Below are 25,452 nucleotides of genomic sequence, written 5' to 3'. Positions count from 1 at the left end.
TGAACCCAAGGCTCAAGGACCAAAACACTAATATTTAACCATCTAACCAATAAACTACATTGTTAATTTAACAATTAAACTAATATTAAAAATATTATGAATGCCGCCTAACACAGTGACAGTATTAAAAAAATTTCTTTCTTTTTTTAAACTAATGATGGTCGAATGATTAGGGGAAAGTGGGAGTGGTGCCACCGGTGTGTCAAGCGACACCGGCGAGCATAGTTACATTTACCTATATCGATAATTAATCATTTACCTATCCTATTTTTATAATTAATAAATTATTTTATATTATTAGGTTAAAAAAAGCATAATCCAAACGTGTGGAAACCGGGATATTTTCATCTTTACCCATTCATGCACTAATACATAAATTAGTAATTATAATATTTGTTTATAAATTGATAATGAAAGGGAAATCCTGATTATCTTATAATTGCCTTTTCGTTTAATTATTACTACTAGGTTTTGACATTTTTCTTTCTTATTTTATTTTTGCCGGAATCTATATTTTTATTTATTTAGCCCAAGAACAAGGAAAATGTGAAAGAGATCACAATTAGATTCGAGAAATTATTAAAGATAAAAAAAAGGTTCTTGGCCTGATTTCATGGTATGTCAAATCGGTCGATATTGAAACCTTTACATCATGAATAAAAAGCTACAGTATTATATTCTTATGTAAAATATAATTTGATTTAAAATTTTTTTATAAAGTATTATATTGAACTAAAACCGTCGTATCTTATTTATTCCCATATTAATTATGATGGTAACATAAATATGATTCACCGACGATTGATTTCATTCCGGCGGCTTGATACGTGGGGGCGTCTGCTTCTCTTCTTTATACCTTTTTTTCGTGTGAGAAATATTAAGATATGACAAGTAATTAATCTAAGTATATACCATTAATATTTTTAATAAATCAATTTAATTATTTTTAATAATGATATTTTTAATTTTGTTTATAAAATTAAATAATTTAATTATTAATATATATAAATAATTATCTATATTAAATTTTTATGCCACACCCATAATGTGTGGTAAAAGAAAATATTTTATGTATTTTTTTTAAAAAAATTACTCAATAATGATTGATGGTTATCCTAGATATATTTAATGTTTCAATATATTATTTTTACTTCTTTTATTTAAAGAATATATACAAAAACATTAAAACGTAGTCACAACAATATTAATAATTATTTAATAAAAAAATATTATTATGATATTAACTAAATTAAGAGAATTTGTAAAGATTTATTAACATCATGGAAGTAAGAGGGTTAGCTATAATAATGCTTTCTTAGATGCCCAATTTATTAATTTTTTTTACTGGTGTTTTTAAAACGATTAAGATTCTGTCCCTCTAATCAAATATCTAAAACAATAAAAATATGATGATACGAATTTCAACATATATTGATAAAAGAAAAAGAAGAGAGGGCGGGGGGGGGGGCGGCGTGCATGGAGGAATAGGAAAGGTCCCTCGGGGTTCGTAGAAGTGGAGTAGAGAAAGCAAGATATGGACAGGGTAGGAGGGATGGGCAATGGGGTCCTCTCAACCAAAAGAATGTCTAGATAAACTCAAATAGCAATTCTTAGACATCAAAGATCAGAGGGGGATGATGCCCCTCCTTTCAACACCAAAAGTTGGTAAGAGCGATGAGGTGAAGCGGGTCCAATAACTGCTTACTTGCGCCACCAGAATTTCGCAAACTGGCACCTCGCATTTACAATATTGTTCTTTTTAAAACTGAAAGCGAAAATTGATATGATGTTATTTCAACAGTTTTGGTTCACAAATAAAAGAAGACAATTACACTAACAAGGATAAATTAGTTAAATATGTTGGAAAAGTTGTCCTAACTGGTGAACTTTTTGCATAGTTGGCAGGAAAGCTTTCTATTGACATGTTAGGGAAACTCATTGAGCTGGACACATTTTCTTTGGAATTTTTCAAAAACGTTTTCAACTAGTCGCGTTTTCTTGCCAGCTGTGCAAAAAACTCACCCAAAAAGACGAATTTTTACACACTCTCTCCAAAAACGGCCTATTTCCTTAAATTTTTAAAAAACCTACTTATTTGGTCAATGAATAACTTATTTTGGTATATATGACTAATTTAGCCCACTAATCGAGTTGAATTTTTTGTTATTTAATTTATAATTAATTTTAATTTTATGATATAAATATATATTATATTTAAATTAATTAAATTAATTTAAAAAATACTATATGTCCAAAACTTATTGATTGATTTTTATTAATTAAAATTTTACTTTCTTTAGAAATGTATATAAAAAAATATTTTAAAATTTTATCTAATAATATTCAAAAAATAATAAAATAAAATTTATTTTATCAAAATAAAATAAAAAATTTCAAAATCCAAAATAATATGAAAAGCTTAGTAATCATAATAAGTTATGGTGAATAGTTTAAAAAATAAAAAAAATAAAAATCTAGACTCAACTCTAATTTTAATGTCTTATGATGACTATGACAGTAAATATTAAGAATTATTTATATTTATTTTAACGTTATGTTAATATAGGATTTATTGTTAATGTATAAAAGAAAGGATTGTATGAAACAGCGACGCCATGTCATCTATATCCCTTTTCTAATAGTTTTATGCCACATCAGTATTTTTATCCTAAATTTTAGGATTTTATCCTGAATTTTAGTATTTTAATTTGGATTTAATTTTTTTCATGATAAAACCTTGAAATTCAGGATAAGAATACTGATGTGGCATAAAACTATTGGAAAGGGATACAGATGACGTAGCGTCACTGTTTCATACAATCAGTTCTCAATGTATAATTGTTTCAGATTTTAAGGTTAAATTGAGTTGTAACAAACTGTTTCAATAAATTTTAATATTTTTTATGGAACCAAAGCTTATACTACAGAATTTATAAAAAATTATACTAGATAGAAATAGAATCAGGCAAAAGGTGGGGCTTTTTGTTGTATTATATAAAAAATGGACACTCAATGTATGGGATATTTTTTTATGCAAAAGTAGTTACCATATTGCCTTATTAGAAAATACCAATCTGGTTTTGTGTTTGTTTACTTATTTTTTTAATAATAAGGTTGGGAGTTTAGGGTGTATGAAAAACCTTGATTTTGATAAAAGAATATTACAAATATATATAGAATAAAAAATTCCCATGCAAGTATATAATTGTAATTCTCATAGTTTTAATATATTAGGATTTTAAAAATAACTTGGATGATATAATATTTTAATTTAGATTGTAAATTAAGACTCTAAAAATGGGCTAAATACTACATCACTTATCTCTTGTATTCTAGTTAGTAATTATTTTTTATACTATTTCTACAAACATGAATTCTGATTTGCTTTGCTCAAAAAGAAAAAGAATTGTAACATGCAAAATAGTATCTAATCTGACTCTGGCAATCTTATCATTTTGTTCTACTAAAATAATTTTACATTTTATAAATTATTTCTTAGAATATGATTTGATATTAAAACAGATTTATTCACAAATATTTTTGGACCTTTTTAGTTTTGCAGTATCTATTTTTGCCTTAATCTGCTAAGTTCCCCCACCTTTGATTTTTTTTTTTTTTAATTTCACCTGTTTTGTCCCCTCACTCTGTGCCTATAAATTGCTCTTTCCCAGAATCCCATTTCACTCACACCTTGAAACTAACGTAACCTCATTGATAGAATAGCTTAGTAAATTCCCCGGGATAAACAAAAAATGGAGCTCACTTTCCCTGTAATCGACTTCTCCAAACTCAATGGTGAGGAGAGAGCAGCCGCCATGGAAATGATCAAAGATGCCTGTGAGAATTGGGGTTTCTTTGAGGTACTAAATGCTATCAAATGTGTATTTTATAGAACTTTTACTTGGTTGATTCATTGGTTTTAATGCTTCTAATCTTTTTGTTGTATTTTTGTTTACTCTTTTGTTGAAAAGTTGGTGAACCATGGAATATCTCATGAGCTGATGGAAACTGTGGAGAGGCTGACAAAGGAGCACTACAGAAAGTGCATGGAGCAAAGGTTCAAAGAAATGGTGGCCAGTAAGGGTCTTGAGGCTGTTCAATCTGAGATCAATGACATGGACTGGGAAAGCACCTTCTTTTTGCGCCACTTGCCTGAATCTAACATGTCTGAAATTCCTGATCTTGAAGAAGATTACAGGTCAGAGTTCACTTCCTTTTCGTATACTGTGTCAATGATGAAAAATGGCCTTATGTTTAACTTATTTTTTTCGGGCAACAGAAAGGTGATGAAGGAATTTGCAGTGGAGTTGGAGAAGCTTGCAGAGCAACTTTTGGACCTTTTGTGTGAGAATCTGGGGTTGGAGCCTGGTTACCTGAAAAAAGTGTTTTATGGGTCCAAAGGGCCAACCTTTGGTACCAAGGTCAGCAACTATCCTCCATGCCCCAAACCTGACTTAATCAAGGGACTCAGGGCTCACACTGATGCTGGTGGAATCATCTTACTCTTCCAAGATGACAAGGTTAGCGGCCTTCAGCTTCTCAAGGATGGTCAGTGGATTGATGTTCCTCCTATGAAACACTCTATTGTCATCAACCTTGGTGACCAACTTGAGGTATACCAACCAAGCACTCACCTTTTATTCACACTAATGCCACATAATAATAATAATGATGATGATGATGATGATGATAATAATAATAATAATAATAGGCTATTTTGCTACGTACGGAATATGGAATAATATTGCAATTAATTAATTTCTTTATTGCATAAAGCACAAAGCCTATATATGTAAGTGGGAGGACAAAAGTTATTGCAAACTAGATCAATTCCAGCTGGGGACTAATAATTATTTTATAAGCCCCATTCCTAGATATACTTGCTGACTATTTGTACCTGCTTGAACCAGGTAATCACAAATGGTAAATATAAGAGTGTGATGCACCGTGTGATTGCTCAAACAGATGGGACCAGAATGTCCATTGCTTCCTTCTACAACCCGGGCAGTGATGCTGTTATATATCCAGCACCAGCTTTGCTAGAGAAAGAAGCTGACAAATCTCAAGTGTACCCCAAATTTGTGTTTGAGGACTACATGAAGCTCTATGCTGGCCTCAAGTTCCAAGCCAAGGAGCCAAGGTTCGAAGCCATGAAGACCGTGGAGTCTGCAGTTAACTTGGGTCCTATTGCAACTGTTTGAGTCCTTCAGTGAGTGAAGAGCGATGGGTTTTAATTAGCAGTGTGTTTCTGTTAATAAGTTTAGTCGGCTGATGGATATATTCTGTTAATTATAGTTCTGGAATTAGTGAGTGCCTGCAGGTGTGGAGCTTAGTAGTTTAAAATAAGCTGAAAAAGCTTGTACTAAGAATTCCTCAGTTATATATGGTGCCTGATCGCTAGTGGCTGTGCTTTAAATGAGATGTTTTGGCTGTCGGAAGTGACCAAACTATATTTGATATGAAAAATTGTCCTTAAGATTCTGTTTTTGGCTTTATTAGGCTTCAATAACTCGTTGTCTCATTTCTGTCTTTAACATTTTACATACTTCGTGCCGGTGGGTTCTCCTTTCGACACAACAATTTGTTTTTGCCAACTTGCCATTCTCTTATTATTCCTGTACCAAAGATTACCAAACATTTGGTTCCAGCACTTAAATATCTCCATCAACTGCTTACTACAATATCAGCTCTCGGGTTAAAACCTGGATAGCCCAATGAAAAAAGAAAGCTAGAGTTGACCATTGCCAAAAGCTGTTCTAAGAGCAACTGCTGTCAAAATTAATAATGAAAGCATAGAAATCACATCTCCGCTTTTAAAGGAAAATAAAGAAATATTTATATCATCTTTCCGTCAGCCAAGCGGCCGATTAATGCTTATTATGTTGCTTAGATCATAATTATTATGTTTCTTGGATCACAATCCAAAGGTGAGCTAATCAAGGCTAGAGCTTGTAATATCCACACAAACTCCAAGTGGAAAACTGATAGAATCCACTAAACTCAATGACAGGAAAGTTCTCAGCAAGATCCTAATAAAGTAACATAAATTTAATATCATGATAATGGCCTGTTTTTCAGTGTCCATTAATTATATAAATTGATTTCCTTTTCATATGTTCTTCGCGGGGCACCTTGGTAATCTCGGTTTACATGTTATTTTAATGCTTGAGTTCAATAAAGTTCCCAAAGTAGCATAACTAACTGTTGTAATACCCTTTTAACCTCCAACTTAGTTACCCAAAATCCAAATAAACATTGATTAACGTAAACTATTTGAATGAGAAAGTGACCAGACACTTATCCGAATAAAAAGAAAAGAAAGTGACCCCAAGGAGAATCAAAAAGGCAATTTCAAGGTCACAGTCGCCATAAAGTTACTGTTTTTTTTTACTGTCTAGCTGTGCTAAAATCTTGCTATGGAAAGTTGAGGATAAGTAGACAAGGTGGGTGACTAAAACAGATTACAATGTGAATGCCGTAGGAACTTTGGTTATTCAATCTGAACACTAGGAATATGCCAAAAAAAATTGCAACAATATTTTAAATAACAGCCAATCGGAGGAAAAAAACTCAACCCCTACTGCTTCATCCATTTGATAGCAAAGGACATGAGAATGGGGAAATTAAGGGAATCTAAGCTCAGAATTCAAGAAGCACCCACCAACAGTCAAACAACAAAGTGTGACAGAGAGAATTTTCAAGTGTTGATAGTGGGAAAATTCCAGAAAAGGCATTCAAGTAAAAAATAAACATGTCACAATTTCCAACTTGACTGTGCAATAGTTAGGCATAAGCAAATCTATGGTAAACAGCTAATAATATTAATATGGCATGGATGTAAAGAAAAACAGCCAATCAGGAAAAGAATTCTGCCATTTACATAATAGAGACAGACACACACAATAGGTAAAACAAATGAGTTGGGCATTACAACCACACGTTAAGTTAACATCAGCTGAGAAAGAAAAGGATATGCTGTCTGTCCATGAGCTACTTGTTACCCTAGACAACACTGTGCTGCTTGGACCACTTTCTTTTTTGGTACTTTGGCATATGTATCGACATGTGATAATAACGTATACCAACATGTTTTTTGTTGATCGAAAATAAAGTCGATTATTATAGCGAATTTGACTTCAGAGCCTTGTTGGAGTGTCTGTCATCCCCCAGAAGGGCATCATTCAGTGTGAAGGTGAGTTGGTGGTGTTGGGAATTATGAATAGAACCGCTAACTAATTCCACCAGCACCACCATCCTACTTTTTGCCCTAGCCATCATGAATTGTTTCTCTGCCCCCTAGTCAGTTAGAATCTAGAAGCAGGTCATCATTATTATTTCTCAGTGCATAGATAATTAGAATCAAATATAATGTTTATAGGCTACCGACAGGAATTTCACAAACTCGGTCAGAAATATGTAAATTAACGAGCACGTAGTAATTCCGATTCAATTGGATACTAGTGTTTATTTGCATGGTGAACTTCTCACCAAGCAGCATCATAGAATGGACAAGGGAAAAGTACTCTATCATCTGCGGATCTGTAGCCAATTGAAGGATCGAAGTCGAAAGGTTTGAATAGATGAATCTAAAGTTTGGAAATGCTGATTGTATTGTAGAGCACATTTGGGCTATATTTTGTATGTTGGAGTTTTTACTTCAAGCGTGTCAAGCTAGCCATTTTTGACAGATTGAATACAGTAGCTATGACCTGAGGCTTCATGTTCATTCTACAAGTTGCATTTTAATGTCAGGAAGAAAAACAAGGTAGGATTCACTTTTTTTTTACTTTGTGATTTCTCCAGGTAGCTAGAATTGGGAGAGAGTACTTAAAACATTTAATTGAAACAAGTTCTTAATTAGTGGGAATAATGATCTAAAGTGAGCTTGTTACAACTTTGAGGGGAAAACCCTTGTAGGCTGTACCCGTAAAATACGTCATGTATGCTATACCCTGCTATTGCTAGTTCATGTTTTCGGATTTTGATTGCAGCTTCATTTTCGCCCACCAAAAAATAGAAGGGCTCAAACTCTAGTGCCCTATTTAAATGGATTAGGCCATGCCCCAACTCTAATAGCCCATTCAAACTTTAATAATTAAAGAAGGGTGTATTATTATGATCAGATAAGTCATTGGCAGCAGCGTCTCTAGGGTTAGGCCTCTATAGAAACCCATATATAAAAACACCATCCCTGCTGCCAATGCTTCTCTATTTTTATTCTGCTCGTTTCTGTCGCTTGTAGAATTTCTTATGTCTGTTTTTGCTCTCTTTTGTTCTTTTTTATGGGGTTCTTTTTCTTTATTCAGTACTCAGACTTTCGTCAGAAAACCTCTGTTCGGTTTTAAAAGTGAAGAGGCGGCTTATACGATTGTCTCTTCATAGGGAACATTGAGGTATATCAAAACCGAAGGCCGAGATATCGTTTCAGTCGTCATTTCTCCATTGACGATCTGATTGTTGCTCGTCCACATTTGCTTTTGGGTCTACCCTTTCTTTTCCTTTGGTTGTTGCATCTTGTTTTCTTATATCCAGCTATAACTCTAGCTACGACGGGTCTTCATCTCAAAAACCCATGCGTGTTATTCGATTGTGTACCTACGTAGCTTCGAATCATAAGGGTAACCTTGTTTATCAAGTGGTTATCGAGAAATTTGCTAAAATGAGTTTACCATAAAAGTAAAAAAAGAAAACCGCCAATGAACTTAATCAACTGTTTAAATGGATTAGGCCATGCCCCAACTCTAATAGCCCATTCAAACTTTAATAATTAAAGAAGGGTGTATTATTATGATCAGATAAGTCATTGGCAGCAGCGTCTCTAGGGTTAGGCCTCTATAGAAACCCATATATAAAAACACCATCCCTGCTGCCAATGCTTCTCTATTTTTATTCTGCTCGTTTCTGTCGCTTGTAGAATTTCTTATGTCTGTTTTTGCTCTCTTTTGTTCTTTTTTATGGGGTTCTTTTTCTTTATTCAGTACTCAGACTTTCGTCAGAAAACCTCTGTTCGGTTTTAAAAGTGAAGAGGCGGCTTATACGATTGTCTCTTCATAGGGAACATTGAGGTATATCAAAACCGAAGGCCGAGATATCGTTTCAGTCGTCATTTCTCCATTGACGATCTGATTGTTGCTCGTCCACATTTGCTTTTGGGTCTACCCTTTCTTTTCCTTTGGTTGTTGCATCTTGTTTTCTTATATCCAGCTATAACTCTAGCTACGACGGGTCTTCATCTCAAAAACCCATGCGTGTTATTCGATTGTGTACCTACGTAGCTTCGAATCATAAGGGTAACCTTGTTTATCAAGTGGTTATCGAGAAATTTGCTAAAATGAGTTTACCATAAAAGTAAAAAAAGAAAACCGCCAATGAACTTAATCAACTGTTTAACATTGGTTTCAAATATCATTTATTTCTGAAAAGCGAAAAGAAATGACTTGAATCTTCCATAAGACCTGCGTCCATTTCAGAGTGAGGGCAAAGTCCTAACCAACAACTCCATTCATTTGACTGAAGTTAAATTCCAATGTTTTGACTCTTAAAAAACGTTGCTATTTTTCCCCACTCGAGAGAAATTTTGACAAATGAAAAGGCCATTTTTAGTTATTGATCCTGTCTAACAGGAAACCTTTCCCCTAAGCAGGGAGGATATACAAATTTGAAAACATTAACTATGAATCAAAGCCATAAATTGGAGGGAGCTATGCAATTTTCTTTTATGCTCATACTATACATGTATTTCATCTTTTACACTATGTTTGTAGACTCACATGAGTTCATTATCTATTTCTCTCAACTGTCCTGATTTGCTTCACTTGAGAAGGTGTTAAAGATTTCTTTATGCAGTCTACAATGCCTTCACAATCTGCTTCAGGAATCATGCAATCAGGCGTGTCTTCAAAGCCATCTTCTTCATATGAATGAGGAGACCGAAGGTTTCCATGAGTCTGACAAGCCTTCATTGTCTTACAATGTTCAGCTTCATCATCTCTAATGTTCGCAAACACATCATACAAATTCTCTGTAGATATGGGCATGAAAATACAAAACCACTCATTAGCATTGGATTTAGTAATAACATGGGTTGTAACACTTTTAACACCTATAGCCCATGCAATGGAACAAAAGTAAGGGGAGGAAAGCAAAATCCTGGCCTTCACCTATTTTTGGTCTTCGTGAACAGGGTGCTCTATCAGTTTGAAATTCATCTGGGCAGAAAATTGAAGAAATTGTTAGACCCCAATATGGCATATTATAAGACTGAACCATGCAGTTTAAAAGGAAATACTCACCGAACAAGTATAAATCGCCTCCGGTATAGTACTTTATAGCAACCTCGGGAGCAGGCTTCTTCTTCAACTCATCTAAAAGAAACAAAAGGAATATATCAAGTCAAAATTGGTAAAGTCAGTTACAAATAAAAAAAAATGAAATGCATATATACTAAGCTAGCATAGTGGAGATCATATTTGATGCAATACAACAATCTATTTTCAGACTGGTCAAGAGCAATCACAGAGCAAGCCATTCACATATGCAAGATAATTGGAAACTAGAATTGTTGCCAAACTTGTGAGAAATGATACATGTACAAACTGCAAGCTAGATAAGATAAGATGAAGGACATGGAAATAGGAATCTGACATCTTACCTCCTCGGGCCTTGATAAATTTATCATAGGTTTCAAAGGCATGACTCTCTACACATTCAGAAAAATGATCTGCAGTAGCCATGAAACCAAATATATCAAATTAAGTACCATAGATGAATGAAAGTGAGCAAGTTTCAATCTTAATGACCCACTCTACAGCATGTATTTCGTGTCCTACGCAATTAGAGCAATGTCATTGTAAAATAAAATTCAGAAAAAAAAAATAAGACTTCGAGAATTCAAAAGCATTTTCTCTGAATGATGAAATCACAAAAAAGCAACAAGAAAGCAGAAGTTTTACGTTTTTGAACTGAGCAGAGGTTAAGAAATTTAAAATATTCTCTTTGGTCCTTTCTTGTTAAAACTAGTAAAATAGGTTGAAAATAGGGTAGCAGGGGGTGATGTATGCAAGAAAGACTACCAACTAAATTAGATGGCAACTTTGGTCTCGATAACTGCTTATGTCCATCAATAGGTTTTCCCTAAAAGCTCATTAGTAAGGGGATTTACTGGAGCTGAAAATGTCCTTTTATCATTCAGGATGAAGGAGCCAGAAGAATGAAAACAGGTATGTGTGCACAAAGGGGCATTTGCAAAGTGAAATCCAGATAAATGTACTTACATGCCATTCTTGGGCTTAAGGCATACATGAAGACTGTCATGAAATAATAAAAAATTGCTATATGTTGAGCAAGAAACCGGTCAAACCACCAAGAATTCCCACCCAATTCCTGAAACCAAATATGATAAGAAAAGTCATCGATTTGAGGCACAATATTACAAGAACAATAGGCTCATTAAAGAAACTATCCATCATCTTCACCGTCTATAATTTTCAATTTTCTATGCAACTCACTCAAAATCATGTTATGCTAATCAAGATTATGTTCACAAGTCGTTCAACCAGTATAGGACCATTACTTCCATGATAAGCAGGTGGTGCATCTCGTTCCAGCTCTCAGCAAAATGCACTTTTAGATAATCAGCTCTCCTCCACCAACCAAAACTCTCATACATGTGCAGGACAGATATAAAGGCTGTCATAAAGACAAATTAAAAAAAAAAGAAAAAAAAAACACCGAAATATCAACAAAAACTCTTTCAAGTAAATGAAAGATAATATCAGAAAGCTCAAGCAAAGTGTTAAAAATAATAATAATTTCCCCTAAATGGCCAAAAGCTATAGATAAGGTGTTGCACCTTTCTGGTGAATCAAGTAAATAAAGGATGTGAGAAAAAAGTCACTCACCGAAATAAGGAACTCTGGCAATTGTTTCCAACACAAAAAATCTGGCATAATCTCTATCACGGTACAACGTATCAATTATCTTTATAACTGAATCCTGAAGAAAAATAACATCAATAACAAATCAATTTGGCTGAACAAAATGGGTTGATTTATACTAATTCAAACAGAAATTAACACAATCAAATATATATATACATATATAAAACATTTTACCGTGAGGAAGATATTCACAGATTGTTCAACCTTGATGATCCATCTCTCCAAACTACTAGATGATGAATTCCCGCGAGATGCCTCTACTTCTTCAATTCCATTTCCTGGGAAACTCGTCGTCCGAAATGATTTTTCTACGACAACATCTTCTTCATCTTCCTGCAGGATAGTTGCTTTCACTGGATGCAACTTCCTACAATAAAAAAAAAACCATAAATTAATTTTATTTTCTGATAATTAGAACGTGGTGGAAATGAAGAGTTGGTCGAAGAAATTTACCTGGATAGCGGTGGAACGGAAGGGGTGGAGTTGCAACGCAAAGGGTTTTGGAAGCTGGAAGGAAGAGGGGTTTTAGGACGTCTAGCTTTGAAGGAGAAAGAGTGTGCCGAGACGGCAAAAGCCGATGAAGAGAGACTCATCGCTTCGGGGAATTAAGAGTAAAGAAAAATGGAAAACTAAGAAAGGCGAAAGTGGGAATTGGCGATTGACAACGTAAGCGCAAGTTTAAGTTATGGTTTGTCGACGTCCGGTCCTCCGGCTTTGGGAATTCCGAGTTTGGCTGTCAAAAGGCGGTTCAATGGGCGCATATTCCCGGGTTGTGCCTACTGTTTACGACTTTTATTGTATAATTTAAATGGGCTTTTCGGCTGGCTTTTGAGTCCATTACTGATCAAGATGGGCTATTTTGAAGGCCTTTCGTGCGTTTGTTGGGTTCCCATAAGACCCTCCACCTTGCTTGTTCGCTAATAATTTTCATATAACTATTTATTTATATTATTATTTAAGCTCATAAATAAATTTGTGTCACGAGACAATCTAACACTAAATCAATTTAAAAATAATTAAGAAATTACTACTTTTACAAAATAACAAATATGAATATGATGATATTTTCACCCAATGAAATCAATTACATCAAAAGCGTATACAACCAAACATAACAATATACGTAAAAGCGGTGTGCAAAACAATACTCTAATATATCACATATCATGTACAAACACACGTATGTATTTCTATTGATATGCTAATCATATTCAATTGTTATTTACCAAATTTATAGAGAAAATACACATTATCATTTAATTTAATCATTATACATATAACACTTTCATGTTTCCATAATAATCTCAATCTCATCACGTTATTAAATTTCACAACTCATAACTCATGTTTCCGAATCAATTTCAAAATTCAAATATAATCATAATTCCAATTCTCTTCGTGTATAAATCATTAGTGGTGGAGCCAAGGGGCAAGGAGTGACCCCAGCCCCTCCTTAAAATATAAAATTTTTCATTTAAACCTTTTATAATTTATAAATTTTAAATTAGTAATAGTAAAATTGTACTTTGAATCCCTCAAAAAATAATAAAACTTTAATTTAACCATTTAAAAATTATTAAAATACAGTATATTAAAATGATGAAATTATATTTTTAGTATCGTAAAAATATATAATTTAATTCCAACTCAAAAAAAGTTTTTGACTCTGCCACTATAAATCATTCATATTTCACTTATACTATTTTCATATCCATAAATGAATGTAATGAGCATTCACATGTACACTTGAATTAACAATTCATCACATAACTATTTTATATAGACACATATATGTTAAGGTAAAATTGTAAAATAGACATATGTTATTTCATAGCTATCAATTTATTTTCACATAACTATTTTATTTCATATAGTATAACTATATATACATATTTGTGATTTTAGTTGAGCTAATCAGCTGGTCCAATTGGCCTATCGTGCTAAAGTTGATTAATCCTCTGTAGAGTACCTTATTGGCCAATTTCACAATTTATAGAAATTCATAAGATAAAACTTTAATGTTAGTTTCAGAAACATTATTCAAATATTGGGTCTGTTAGTATCTAAAACTATCCGTCCAAAAAAATATAAAACCCTATACAGTCTGTACGAAAAAGATTACGTCTACGAAAATTGCATCTAGTTAAAAAATAGTATAAATTGAGACAAGGAATAACGGAAAGAAGACAACTCATTCTTCTTGGAAATGGCGAAGATCATGGATATGGAAACCAAGATTGGGAGGAGATTTGAAGGCAAAGTTGCAATCGTCACCGCATCCACCCAAGGCATCGGCTTCGCCATCGCTGAGCGTCTCGGCTTGGAAGGAGCATCTGTTGTCATCTCTTCTCGCAAGCAGGTTTCTTTTTCCCTTCCTAGTTCCTTTTTAATCTCTTCACTTTTTTTCTTCTTCTAAGAATACAAGGTTTGAAGTCTTTCGTGAAATTTTGATTTTTTATGATTCATGATCTGTGGATTTGTTAAGGTTAAACAATTACCGATATCAGTTAGACCGTCTGCGGAATTTTAATTAGGATAGGAAGTTTCTATTGATTTGTAAGATTTTCATTTCAATATCGATTTCTGCTTTTCCCCCCTTTGCATAACTAGTTAAAAAAGTTATAATTTTGAATTAAAATTTATTTTTTATTCCTTCTTAATATAATGAGGGGTGATAGATGTTTGTGCTTTCGGTGTGATTGCAGAAAAATGTGGATGAAGCAGTTGAAAAGCTTAAAAACAAAGGACTTGAAGTGTTTGGAGTGGTTTGTCATGTCTCAAATGCACAACACAGGAAAGATCTTATTCAAAAGACTGTTGATGTTAGTATATGTTTATCCTAACTTTTCTTTTCTTATTAAATACACAATTATCATTGTCCTTCTATATGATTTTTCTTCTGAAATTGGAAAGTTCTAAATTCTAACTTAAAATGTCTCAAATCCTTACTTTCTGGAAAGGCAAATGCATTAGCCAAGCTCAACTGCGAGTGTCTTATCTATCAAGAACATCTTAATATCGGTCTATGCTTAGTAATTGGCTGATGTTGTACTTAATAATAGTCGATCTAAGAATTGCCGTTTTGTTTCAGAAATATGGAAAAATAGATGTGATTGTATCAAATGCTGCTGTAAATCCATCTGTGGATCCCTTGTTGCGAACCTTGGAATCTATCCTTGACAAGCTCTGGGAAATAAACGTCAAAGCAACTGTACTTCTTCTACAGGTAAACCTTTTGGGTGAAGAATAATGTTCAGAGTTAAAAGGACATACAAGGGTTCAGGGTAGTTTATATGATGCATGACTCGTTATGATCAGATGATCAGATTATTGTTGTTGCATCTTCTGCTATTCTTTTACCTCTTGAATTATGCAGCGAGCTAGCCGTATCTTGCCATAGAAGCTTACTTGGTTACATTTCCACAATCTGTATTTGTTAATCCTTGACCATTGTTCAAGGAGGGAACATGACTTACCTTCTTTGTATATCTATTGCAGGAGGCAGCTCCTCACCTCCAAAAGGGTTCATCCATTGTTATTATTTCCTCGATTGCTGGCTATAATCCACAGCCCGCTATGGCTATGTATGGGGTAACTAAGACAGCACTTCTTGGATTGACCAAGGTTGGTTTTAGGGTTGTATTTCATCATATGCTAATTATGTTTTCGAGATTTTCTACAACTATGAGGTCTTTTCATCTTCTGAACATCACATTAACATATTTTAGGCACTTGCAACTGAGATGGCCCCTGTTACTCGCGTAAATGCTGTTGCTCCAGGTTTTGTTCCTACCAACTTTGCAGCATACATCACAAAAGATGAGGGTGTGGTAAGTAAATGGTTTGATTCTTATTTTTGGTTACACTCTTGGCTGAAGTGACGCCCCATGTCTTGTAAAGAACTGAAATTGAGTTGCAATGTTGCAGAAGGCGGCTAACGAGGAAAAGACCTTACTTGGAAGGCTTGGTACCCCAAAAGACATGGCTGCTGCAGCTGCTTTCTTGGCATCCGATGATGCTTGTTATATTACAGGGGAAACTCTAATAGTGGCAGGGGGATTGCCCTCTAGACTCTAAGGATACTTTTTTTACTAGCTAATAAGTCCTTCACTTGCGGGAAAAATTAAGTGATACTTGTAGAGATATCTCGTCCTTTGTTCCTTATTTTTTATAACTAGAAATAGTTTACTTCAATGGAACAGCTGTGATGGAGATCAATAAATTTAATAGGCTTCTCTTTCAATTTAATAACCTTCTAGTCTTCAAGTGTTAAATTGTCTTTGCATGCAATTGATTAGCAGGAAAAGGAAGATGGTACTGGCACTGTGATATTTGGAACCTTTCTTTCATTCTTAAACACTATTTACATTATGACATCCAGTTGCAAAAAGAAACTTGTATGAAACCCGGATTTACACTGGGACAACATCATCATTCTGGGTATCATCACATGTCAAAATAAGACCTTCCACATATGTTGGGAGGAGGCACCTGCTCCATTGACACCCTGTTGAGATAGGTTCTGACGGTGGAACAATCATGAGCACGTTATCATGTCGCCGCACAACCCCCATCACACTTACGGTGCTCCCTTCTTTTATGCAACTGTCACAACAAACGGCCTCTTTTATCAGCACTGGACTGAAAATTTACTCATAATGATACAACTGAGGTTCATAATAATCCCAAAAAAAATCGCATACCCTTCTTTTAGGCGCATTATACAATCATCATTAGAGAGATTGCGCTCTGCTAGCCAACGTAAAAGGCTTGGAAACGAGTCTCTGTTTTCCTTTGTTACATCAAGTACAGTAGCTGGTTTGATCATTGGAGCAACCTTAGATCCATAGCCTGCTTTGACTAGTGCTCTTAATCCAGATTGGAAGTCTGATATGTAGAAATCAGCAACAAATTTCTGTTCACAATAAAAAAGGTGTTGTTGCCTATGAGAAAATTTACTAGGAAGCTGCATTTCTTAGTTGGCTAAACAGCACTGTCATTGATTCTGAATATTTTTCTGATGCAAAACGTACCTCAGAATGTTTACATCCCCAGGAGAAGCAACGCTGCTTAGAATTTGCAGATTTCCCACCCCATCCTTTATACTCGTACAACTCTGTGGAAACATAAACACATCTTGGCTCCCTCTGGTAAGATGACTCCAATGGAATGCTGCCACAGGTGACGACCTACAATTTCATTAATTATTTAGGAAAATGAATACATGAGAAAGAAAAAAATTTAAGGGTCAACTGGGAAACTTAATAAAACATTAATTTCAGCTTTCATCCTTAAGATCGCATAACGAAGAACAACTCAATTTGAAGAAGACAAAGTCCATAAGAACGAAATGACTGTAGGCTTCCACTGTCAATACATGTAGCTCCCAGCATAATACAATGCTGTACCTTACCAGTGTATTTGGCATGTGAAGCATGCCTCCCAATGAGCCCCATGATCACGTGCACAAAATGTAACACTTAATACGCGATCATGAGTGTTGAAAGCGAGAACCCTGTCTTCAGTTGAGTACAGGAACACCATAGCATCAATATTTGACGCAGGTGATAAATATGTCTACGCCAACTACCTATAATTGGTTCAGCATTATGTATAGTCCTTTGAATAAAAGATCATGAGACCTCCAAATCAGGAAAGTGCCAACTGGTTATGCTCACAGGTAGAGGAAAACAACTGATAGACTAAGCAATTAACCCATAAAAGATTAAAAAGATTTTCCAGCAAAGAACATGTACTAAAACCCCATTGAGAGATTGCTTATAGGAACAAGGGCCTTCTTTTGCAAAACACTATAAGATGGTGAGACTTGGACACATACATTTAGTTTCTGAGTTCTGATCGGACCTGAACTCCCATCGTCACTGACAAACATATCCCCCGAAAGCAGTTTCATCTAAAACTAAAACGACCAATAATAAACAAATACCCAAATCAAAATGGGTGAGGAGTTTCAGAATGCAACTCCTACGTGTAGCAAAAAGGGAGTTTAAATCTCTCCTATTGAAACGTTAAAACATGACATAAATATGTGTTCAATTCTTGTATATTAACAAAGGATTCTGTTTTTTAATTTTATTAACAGAGGATTCCAATTCGGAATCTTATAAGAACGATTAACCAACTGAATGAATCCAGAATCTAACTCATCTAACAAATTCAAAAACTAAACTCCTAGATAACAATGACAAAAGATGAATTACCATAAGAGACATTTATCAAAATGGTTATTAAAATCACAAAATAGTAATAATAATAATAATAAAACTTACCCCTGTAACTTTAATATATTGGCCATCAACAGCACCTCTAAGCTCAGCATCTGGGTACATCTTCACGAACCCAAATAAGCCTTTCCTTCCCCAAATACAGTTCCAAACTAATCCCAACCCCATGGGTGCCACCAACGCACCTACAGCCCCAAGAACCACCATCTTCTTGATGGCTACCATCAGAAACGCACCCACCAACAACCCCATTGCCACCACCACCATCACCACCCAAACCACCGCCTTCGACAGTCTAAACCCAAATCCCACCCCTTCCCCGAGACTAGTCACTGCTGGCCCATACCCTGCTTTCCCCGACACGGCACCAGATTGCCCCGCCTGACCGAGCTGCCCCGACCTGCTGGGACCGGAGCTGAGGGGACCTGAAGTGATGAGCCCAGTGGGCTGAAGCGGCATAGTCCCAGAAGATTTCCGGATCGGGCCCGAGTTAGACCCAGATCGCATGGATCCACTGTTTGGCTGAGAAGAAGAAGAGGAAAAGCGTGAGGGTTGCAAAAGCTGTGGCTGCTGCTTGGAGTTGGGGTTTGAGTTGGGATTTGAAGGAGGAGCACTGGACGGGGAATGATCAAGCACTGGGATGTCGAAAATTTTGCCCAGCTCTCCGGATTTTTTAACGTTACCACCTGTATAAGGTACTGCCCGTAACGGCATTGACGGCTGCCTTTCTTTCAGCTGCTCCGGCCTCCCCGACACTATGAGCCCATTGCTTAGCTGGTGAGACTGAACCCGTGAACCCATCTTTTCCTTCCTTTCTTTTTTTATCAACTTAATCAGTCTATTTTAGCTATGAATATATATATATAGAGAGAGAGAGAGAGAGAGATTGGAGGGAGGTCGCGTAGACTAGAGAGCGTGGTGAAGGGAATGATGCAGGAAGAGGAGTGAAGCGGGTGAAATGAGGAGAGTGTGTTGGAGGAGAGCCATAAGGACATGTATGTCGTTTTGTGTTTCAAATGACGGTGCTGCTCTGCTCTCTTCGTTGTTTTGAGCTTTGCTTTAGCAAGTGAGACAAGGAGCACGGCCTACAGTATGGGTCCCCACGCTTTTCTTCTCTTCTCTTTCTTTTCCCTGAATTTACTTTTTCAATTCTTTTTCTTATAGAATAATGAATTCCAATTCTTATCCCTTGTGATGGCTAGTAACCGTACCCTGTTGTCACGGACTTAAGATTCTTGCCTCAGAATCCGTGCGGCCTTAGGCAGTTTCTTACTCCAAAACGCCTAAGTCAGCCTAACTTCCACAAAAGAAGGATTCAACAGAATTCTTCCCAAAACACAACTCAAGCGAAAGCAACTCAAAGCCAACAAGATGAAAGAAAAATGAGACAAGAACAAGCCAAGGAAAATAAGAACACAAGAGAGAAAAGTTTGAGTGAATGCTCTCAAGGATTCTTCTTACTCAAAACTCAAGTGCTTTACAATGAGGGAAGAGGTCTCTTATTTATAGTTGAGCCTCCCCAAATCCAACGGTGTAAAATTAAGTACATCAACGGCTATGATTAAAGGCCACCTACCACCAAACCTTTAAGAATATAAAATCATATCTTCTAAGATTACATATCTTATCTAAGATATGTAATCTTATAAAATAATATATTATATTTGTCTAACTTGTAGATGGGCCTTCAATCTCTTCAAGCAACGGGCCGGTCTGATTGGGCCAAATGACCTCCTGCCTTCTTGATGGTTCACACAGATGTGTCATGGTTGCGGGTTCCCATGCGCAACCCATGACATTCTCCCCCACCAAATCTAGCGACGCCCTCGTCGCGTCCTCTGCATGGTATCGATCTATCTTGTCTTGGAATTGCCACAAGGCTTCAGCAGGTTCCCAACTCATCTCACTATCCGGGAATCCCTTCCATCGGACTAAGTATTCGCGCCGCGGTCGGTAGTGCTTACGTCTGACCATACGATCCGCTTCGATGTTCTCGACCTCTCGATCATAGGCGGCTTTTACCCCCATTGGTGCTCGTTCAGACTTGCTTCGATTTGGGTCTTCTCCATCTTCATGGAATGGTTTAAGCATACTCACGTGGAATACTGGATGAACTTTAAGCTTTTCAGGCAACTCAAGCTTGTAGGCCACCTTGCCTACCTTCTTCACAATTCGAAATGGCCCCTCGTACCGCCGTACGAGTCCTTTGTGCAACCCATCATGTCGCAAAATCAGGTGTAGTTTGGCAAGAACTGGTTCACCTACCTGAAATTGTACGTCCCTTCGATTCTGATCCGCCCACTTCTTATTGCGCTTACTTGCCTTGTGAAGACAAGCTCTAGCCAAATCATTTTGCTCTTGCCAATCTCTCGCAAATCGATAGGCTGCTGGATTCGGTCCCCCATAACGAGTCGCAACAGCATTGGGTGTAAGTGGCTGTTGTCCTGTTACTATCTCGAACGGACTCTGGTTTGTCGCCCCACTTCTTTGCAAATTGTAAGAAAACTGAGCCACATCTAGCAACTTTGGCCAGTCCCTTTGTGTGGCACTCACATAGTGCCGTAGATATATCTCCAATAACGCATTCACTCGTTCAGTTTGCCCATCGGTTTGTGGATGCATGCTGGTTGAAAAGTTCAAGTTTGAACCCATTAACTTGAACAACTCCGTCCAAAATCGTCCCGTGAATCGCCCATCTCGATCGCTGATGATAGGTTGTGGCACTCCCCAATACTTCACCACATGTCTAAGAAACAAGCGAGCAGCCTCCTCAGCAGGACACTCCTTGGTTGTGGGGATAAAAGATGCATACTTTGAAAACCTGTCCACCACAACAAAAATGCTTGCAAATCCATCAGATTTAGGCAAACCTACAATAAAGTCCATGGATAAACTCTCCCATGGGCGCTCCGGAATAGGTAAAGGCTGTAGCAACCCAGCAGGAGCCTTCAACTCGATTTTATCTTGTTGGCACACCAAACAAGTTTTCACATAAGTCTCCACATCGTCACTCATGTGAGGCCAATAAAATCGATCCTCCAAGAGAGCTAAAGTGCGGTGCATGCCTGGATGTCCAGCCCATCTCGAATCGTGACATTCCTTCATGACTTCCTTTCGCAAGCTCCCATGTTGGGGCACATATAGACGTTGTCCTTGAGTGTATAATAATTCTCCCTCGAGCCAAAATCGCCTCGTTTTTCCCTCTTTAGCAAGCTCAATCAAATTTTTGGCCGTGGAATCGTGGGACAACCCTTCTTGAATGCGCTCCAATAAGGGACTATTGGGTTGGCTTATCGTTGCAAATTCCATCTTTCGGCTAAGCGCATCAGCTACAATGTTGGCACTCCCCGGCTTGTACTCCATGCTAAAATCAAACTCTGCTAGGAAAACCTGCCAACGAGCCTGTTTGGGGGACAACTTTTTCTGGGTTAGGAAATAACTATTTGTAACATTATCAGTGAATACCACGAACCTGGAACCCAGCAAATAGTGCCTCCATGTGCGCAAACAATGCACCACAGCAGTCATCTCTTTTTCTTGGACCGTGTATCTCCGTTCTGTCTCATTCAGCTTTCGACTCTCGAAAGCAATTGGATGTCCTTCTTGCATCAATACTCCCCCAATTGCATAGTCTGAGGCATCCGTGCGTACCTCGTACGCCTTTGTAAAATCCGGTAAAGCAAGTACAGGTTCACTCACCATTGCTTGCTTTACTTGGTCAAAAGCTTTCTCACACCGAGAGTCCCAGTCCCATACTTTGCCCTTTTTCAATAAGTCCGTCAAGGGTGTAGTGATCTTGGAGTAGCCTTCAATGAAACATCGATAGTAGTTTGCTAAACCAAGAAAGGACCGCAATTCCGTTACCTTGGTTGGTGGCTCCCAATCGGAAATTGCTCGGACTTTGCTTGCATCCATTCGGATCATGCCACCTCCTACAATATGGCCAAGAAAAGGTACCTCTCGTTGGGCAAATGAGCATTTTTCCTCTTTGACATACAGCTCATTTTCCCGTAGGACTTGGAACACCTCTCTCAGATGTCCAACATGCTCCTCAAGCGTCTTACTATACACTATAATGTCGTCAAGATAAACAACCACAAAGCGATCTAAGAAAGGTTGTAATACCTTATTCATTAGGGTGTAAAATGTTGCCGGAGCATTTGTCAACCCGAACGGCATCACCAAGAATTCAAAAGACCCATACCGAGTCACACAGGCTGTTTTGGGCTCATCCCCTTCGGCTACTCTCACTTGGTAGTACCCCGATCGCAAATCCAACTTAGTAAACCATCTCGCGCTACCAAGTTGATCGAACAGATCTGCAATGAGAGGAATGGGATACCTATTCTTCACAGTGATCTTGTTTAAGGCCCTATAGTCAATGCACAATCTTAAGGACCCATCATGCTTCCTTTGGAATAACACCGGCGCTCCAAATGGGGCTTTGGAAGGTTTAATAAACCCGGCATCTAGAAGTTCCCTTAACTGCTTCCTCAATTCCTCCAGCTCAGGTGGAGACATTCGATATGGTGCCCTTGCTGGTGGCTCAGTATTAGGCAACAACTCAATCTTGTGATCTACCTCCCTCTTTGGTGGCAATGTCTTGGGCAACTCTGTGGGCATTACATCTTGAAAAGACTGCAACAACTGCTTCACTTCTTTTGGGATTTCTTCTTCGAATTTCTCCTCTGCATTGTTCCTTAAGGTGGCTAAATAGGAGACTTCGTTTCTACGTACTCCTTTGGCAAATTGGATTGCCGACAATGTTTTGCCTTCCATGTTTCCCTTTCTTTTCATTCGCACCATATAACGATGGTTCGAATCAGAGATCATCATGTAGTTCTCGGAAGGATGAATATACGCATTAAGTCGGTCAAACAAACTCAATCCTACCACAAAATCATAATCATCAAGTGGGATTACCTTAATGGTTGCCTTGCCTGTCCACTCGCCAAGTTTGAGTTCCACCCCTTTAGCCACACCCGTTATGGGAATACTTTCTGAGTTTACCGTTTTTATTCGACCCGAATCTTCCTCCACTTTGAGACCGAGTTCTTTCGCCATCTCTTTAGACATGAACAAATCAGATGCACCAGTGTCAACAAGGGCATTCAATTTTCTGTCTGCCACGATGATGTCCACAAACATCAGCCCATTACTCGTCTTGTCTTCAACACCGCCCAATATCGTACCAAGACTTTTGGTGTCAGGATTGGGCTCTTCGCGTGCTTCCATAGCATTGAAAGCGGCCCTCTTTGGACAAACACTCAACCGATGTGGACCTTGGCAAAGAAAGCATCTCATTGGCTCTTTCTTATCCCCTGGTCTACCATTATAATTCCTTGGGGCTTCGCCACTCCTTTCTGTTTGCTCTTTGTCTCCCCCACCATTGCCTTTGGGTCTTGGCTTGGGTTTGGAAGCATCATTATTGTCAAACTTTCTCCCACCAGCTTCGTAGAAGTTCTCTGCCTCAGCCATAGCTACAGTCAAATCGGTGATGCCTAGGCGGCGCAACTCTTGCTTAGCCCACATTCTTAGCCCATCCTCAAACATATAAAATGCTTCCTTCTCATTCAAGTCTGAGATCTGAAGCATCAGCTCACTAAACTCCCGCACATAATCTCGAATAGTGCCTTGTTGCGTAAGCCGACGTAACTTAGCACGAGCCTCCTTTTCAGCATGCTGCGGATAAAACTGCTTCTTTAACTCTCCTTGAAACTCCTCCCAAGTCCCAATGGTCGTTCCTCCACGTCTCTCATCCGTGGACCTACGTCGCCACCATAAGAGAGCAACATCAGTAAAGTAAATCGAAGCAGTGTTTACCTTAGTGGCATCATCCTCAATGCCTATTGCTCGAAAATATTGCTCCAATTCCCACAGGAAGTTGTCCACTTCTCTCGCAGACCTAGCCTCCTTGAACTTCTCGGGTTTTGGAACATCTACATGGCGTTGCTTCGATCTTGAAGTCAACATCCCATTTCCCAAAGCGACCTTACAAATTGTGAGCTCCCCCTTAAGCTCAGCAATCTCCTCTTTCATGGCAGTCACCAGGGCCTCAAGAGCTTCGTCCCTTACCGTCAGCTTGTCCGAAGTGGATCTAAGAGTGTCAAGTACGAATACTTTGCTGTCTTCCAGCAGTTCCTCCATACGGGTTAAGACCACTTCGAGTGTCTCCCTCATGTCACCAACAGACTCCTCGAGATTGACCACTCGATTTTCCAAGCTCGACAACATGTCCCTCGATCGACTAGCCTTCCTGACCCTCCCACGGGTCTCCATTGGCTCATTCTCACCAACTTCTCTCGACATATCTCAAAAGTGCTTTCGAACGGCTCTGATACCAACTGTCACGGACTTAAGATTCTTGCCTCAGAATCCGTGCGGCCTTAGGCAGTTTCTTACTCCAAAAAGCCTAAGTCAGCCTAACTTCCACAAAAGAAGGATTCAACAGAATTCCTCCCAAAACACAACTCAAGCGAAAGCAACTCAAAGCCAACAAGATGAAAGAAAAATGAGACAAGAACAAGCCAAGGAAAATAAGAACACAAGAGAGAAAAGTTTGAGTGAATGCTCTCAAGGATTCTTCTTACTCAAAACTCAAGTGCTTTACAATGAGGGAAGAGGTCTCTTATTTATAGTTGAGCCTCCCCAAATCCAACGGTGCAAAATTAAGTACATCAACGGCTATGATTAAAGGCCACCTACCACCAAACCTTTAAGAATATAAAATCATATCTTCTAAGATTACATATCTTATCTAAGATATGTAATCTTATAAAATAATATATTATATTTGTCTAACTTGTAGATGGGTCTTCAATCTCTTCAAGCAACGGGCCGGTCTGATTGGGCCAAATGGCCTCCTGCCTTCTTGATGGTTCACACAGATGTGTCATGGTTGCGGGTTCCCATGCGCAACCCATGACACTGTCAGGTTGTTGTCTAGCAACCACCGGTGGCGTTGTATTACACTTGATCTTACCCAAAAATGCCGACAATGAGGGTATACAACCACCGTGGTGTTTTCCTACATGGTAAACCATATCACTTATAATATTAAATGTGAATAAAGCTTTGTAATGAGCTATGCATGGTAATGGAATAAATGAGAGTGGGGGAATATAGAAAAAGGCATAGGAGAGATAGAGATGGTGGTTAGGGTAGGGATGTATGAGAGTGAGAGGGGGTCCCTGAAAGCCTGGAGAAAAAGGTTGGCATTGAATTGAGGAGTGAAGATGGTTAATGATAATAGGGGTCCTGTTACTAAT

The 25,452-nt window shown here is 37.5% G+C and overlaps 4 protein-coding genes and 2 non-coding genes across 7 annotated transcripts; 4 read left to right on the top strand and 2 right to left on the bottom strand.

Moving 5' to 3' along the window:
• Positions 1 to 3,547: 3,547 nt before the first annotated feature.
• LOC107905674 (1-aminocyclopropane-1-carboxylate oxidase) lies at positions 3,548 to 5,481 on the top strand. The gene is made up of 4 exons (XM_016832373.2): positions 3,548 to 3,860; positions 3,972 to 4,198; positions 4,280 to 4,613; positions 4,911 to 5,481. The coding sequence occupies exons 1-4, from the start codon at positions 3,753 to 3,755 to the stop codon at positions 5,199 to 5,201; spliced, it is 960 nt and encodes a 319-aa protein (XP_016687862.1). The 5' UTR covers positions 3,548 to 3,752; the 3' UTR covers positions 5,202 to 5,481.
• A 2,860-nt stretch (positions 5,482 to 8,341) lies between these two features.
• On the top strand, positions 8,342 to 8,471 carry LOC121230196 (small nucleolar RNA snoR111). Its single transcript, XR_005928143.1, has one exon. It is a non-coding gene; the product is annotated as a small nucleolar RNA snoR111 (small nucleolar RNA).
• A 542-nt stretch (positions 8,472 to 9,013) lies between these two features.
• LOC121230195 (small nucleolar RNA snoR111) lies at positions 9,014 to 9,143 on the top strand. Its single transcript, XR_005928142.1, has one exon. It is a non-coding gene; the product is annotated as a small nucleolar RNA snoR111 (small nucleolar RNA).
• A 329-nt stretch (positions 9,144 to 9,472) lies between these two features.
• On the bottom strand, positions 9,473 to 12,707 carry LOC107905673 (ubiquinol oxidase 4, chloroplastic/chromoplastic). Its single transcript, XM_016832372.2, has 9 exons — positions 12,393 to 12,707; positions 12,114 to 12,306; positions 11,901 to 11,994; positions 11,573 to 11,688; positions 11,274 to 11,382; positions 10,652 to 10,720; positions 10,293 to 10,364; positions 10,161 to 10,208; positions 9,473 to 10,021 (listed from the first exon to the last, which is right to left on the bottom strand). The coding sequence occupies exons 1-9, from the start codon at positions 12,530 to 12,532 to the stop codon at positions 9,780 to 9,782; spliced, it is 1,083 nt and encodes a 360-aa protein (XP_016687861.1). The 5' UTR covers positions 12,533 to 12,707; the 3' UTR covers positions 9,473 to 9,779.
• Positions 12,708 to 13,931: 1,224 nt separating this feature from the next.
• LOC107905675 (short-chain dehydrogenase/reductase SDRA) lies at positions 13,932 to 16,182 on the top strand. 2 transcript variants are annotated; one of them, XM_016832375.2, is made up of 6 exons: positions 13,932 to 14,298; positions 14,645 to 14,761; positions 15,031 to 15,165; positions 15,438 to 15,563; positions 15,668 to 15,769; positions 15,867 to 16,182. In XM_016832375.2, the coding sequence occupies exons 1-6, from the start codon at positions 14,146 to 14,148 to the stop codon at positions 16,014 to 16,016; spliced, it is 783 nt and encodes a 260-aa protein (XP_016687864.1). In that variant the 5' UTR covers positions 13,932 to 14,145; the 3' UTR covers positions 16,017 to 16,182. The 2 variants fall into 2 exon arrangements, with proteins under 2 accessions (XP_016687864.1, XP_040969609.1); XM_041113675.1 differs by having other exon boundaries at positions 13,947 to 14,298; positions 15,870 to 16,182.
• Positions 16,183 to 16,270: 88 nt separating this feature from the next.
• Positions 16,271 to 19,653, bottom strand: LOC107905672 (uncharacterized membrane protein At1g16860). The gene is made up of 4 exons (XM_016832371.2): positions 18,230 to 19,653; positions 16,973 to 17,128; positions 16,643 to 16,854; positions 16,271 to 16,544 (listed from the first exon to the last, which is right to left on the bottom strand). Exons 1-4 carry the CDS (start codon positions 18,983 to 18,985, stop codon positions 16,352 to 16,354), a joined length of 1,317 nt encoding a protein of 438 aa, XP_016687860.1. The 5' UTR covers positions 18,986 to 19,653; the 3' UTR covers positions 16,271 to 16,351.
• Between the last annotated feature and the right edge of the window lie 5,799 nt (positions 19,654 to 25,452).

Source organism: Gossypium hirsutum, chromosome A05, assembly GCF_007990345.1.
Source record: "Gossypium hirsutum isolate 1008001.06 chromosome A05, Gossypium_hirsutum_v2.1, whole genome shotgun sequence".
Lineage (NCBI taxonomy): Eukaryota > Viridiplantae > Streptophyta > Magnoliopsida > Malvales > Malvaceae > Gossypium > Gossypium hirsutum.
Note: the sequence above shows the minus strand (reverse complement) of the source record. Positions and strands in the feature narration are given on the sequence as shown.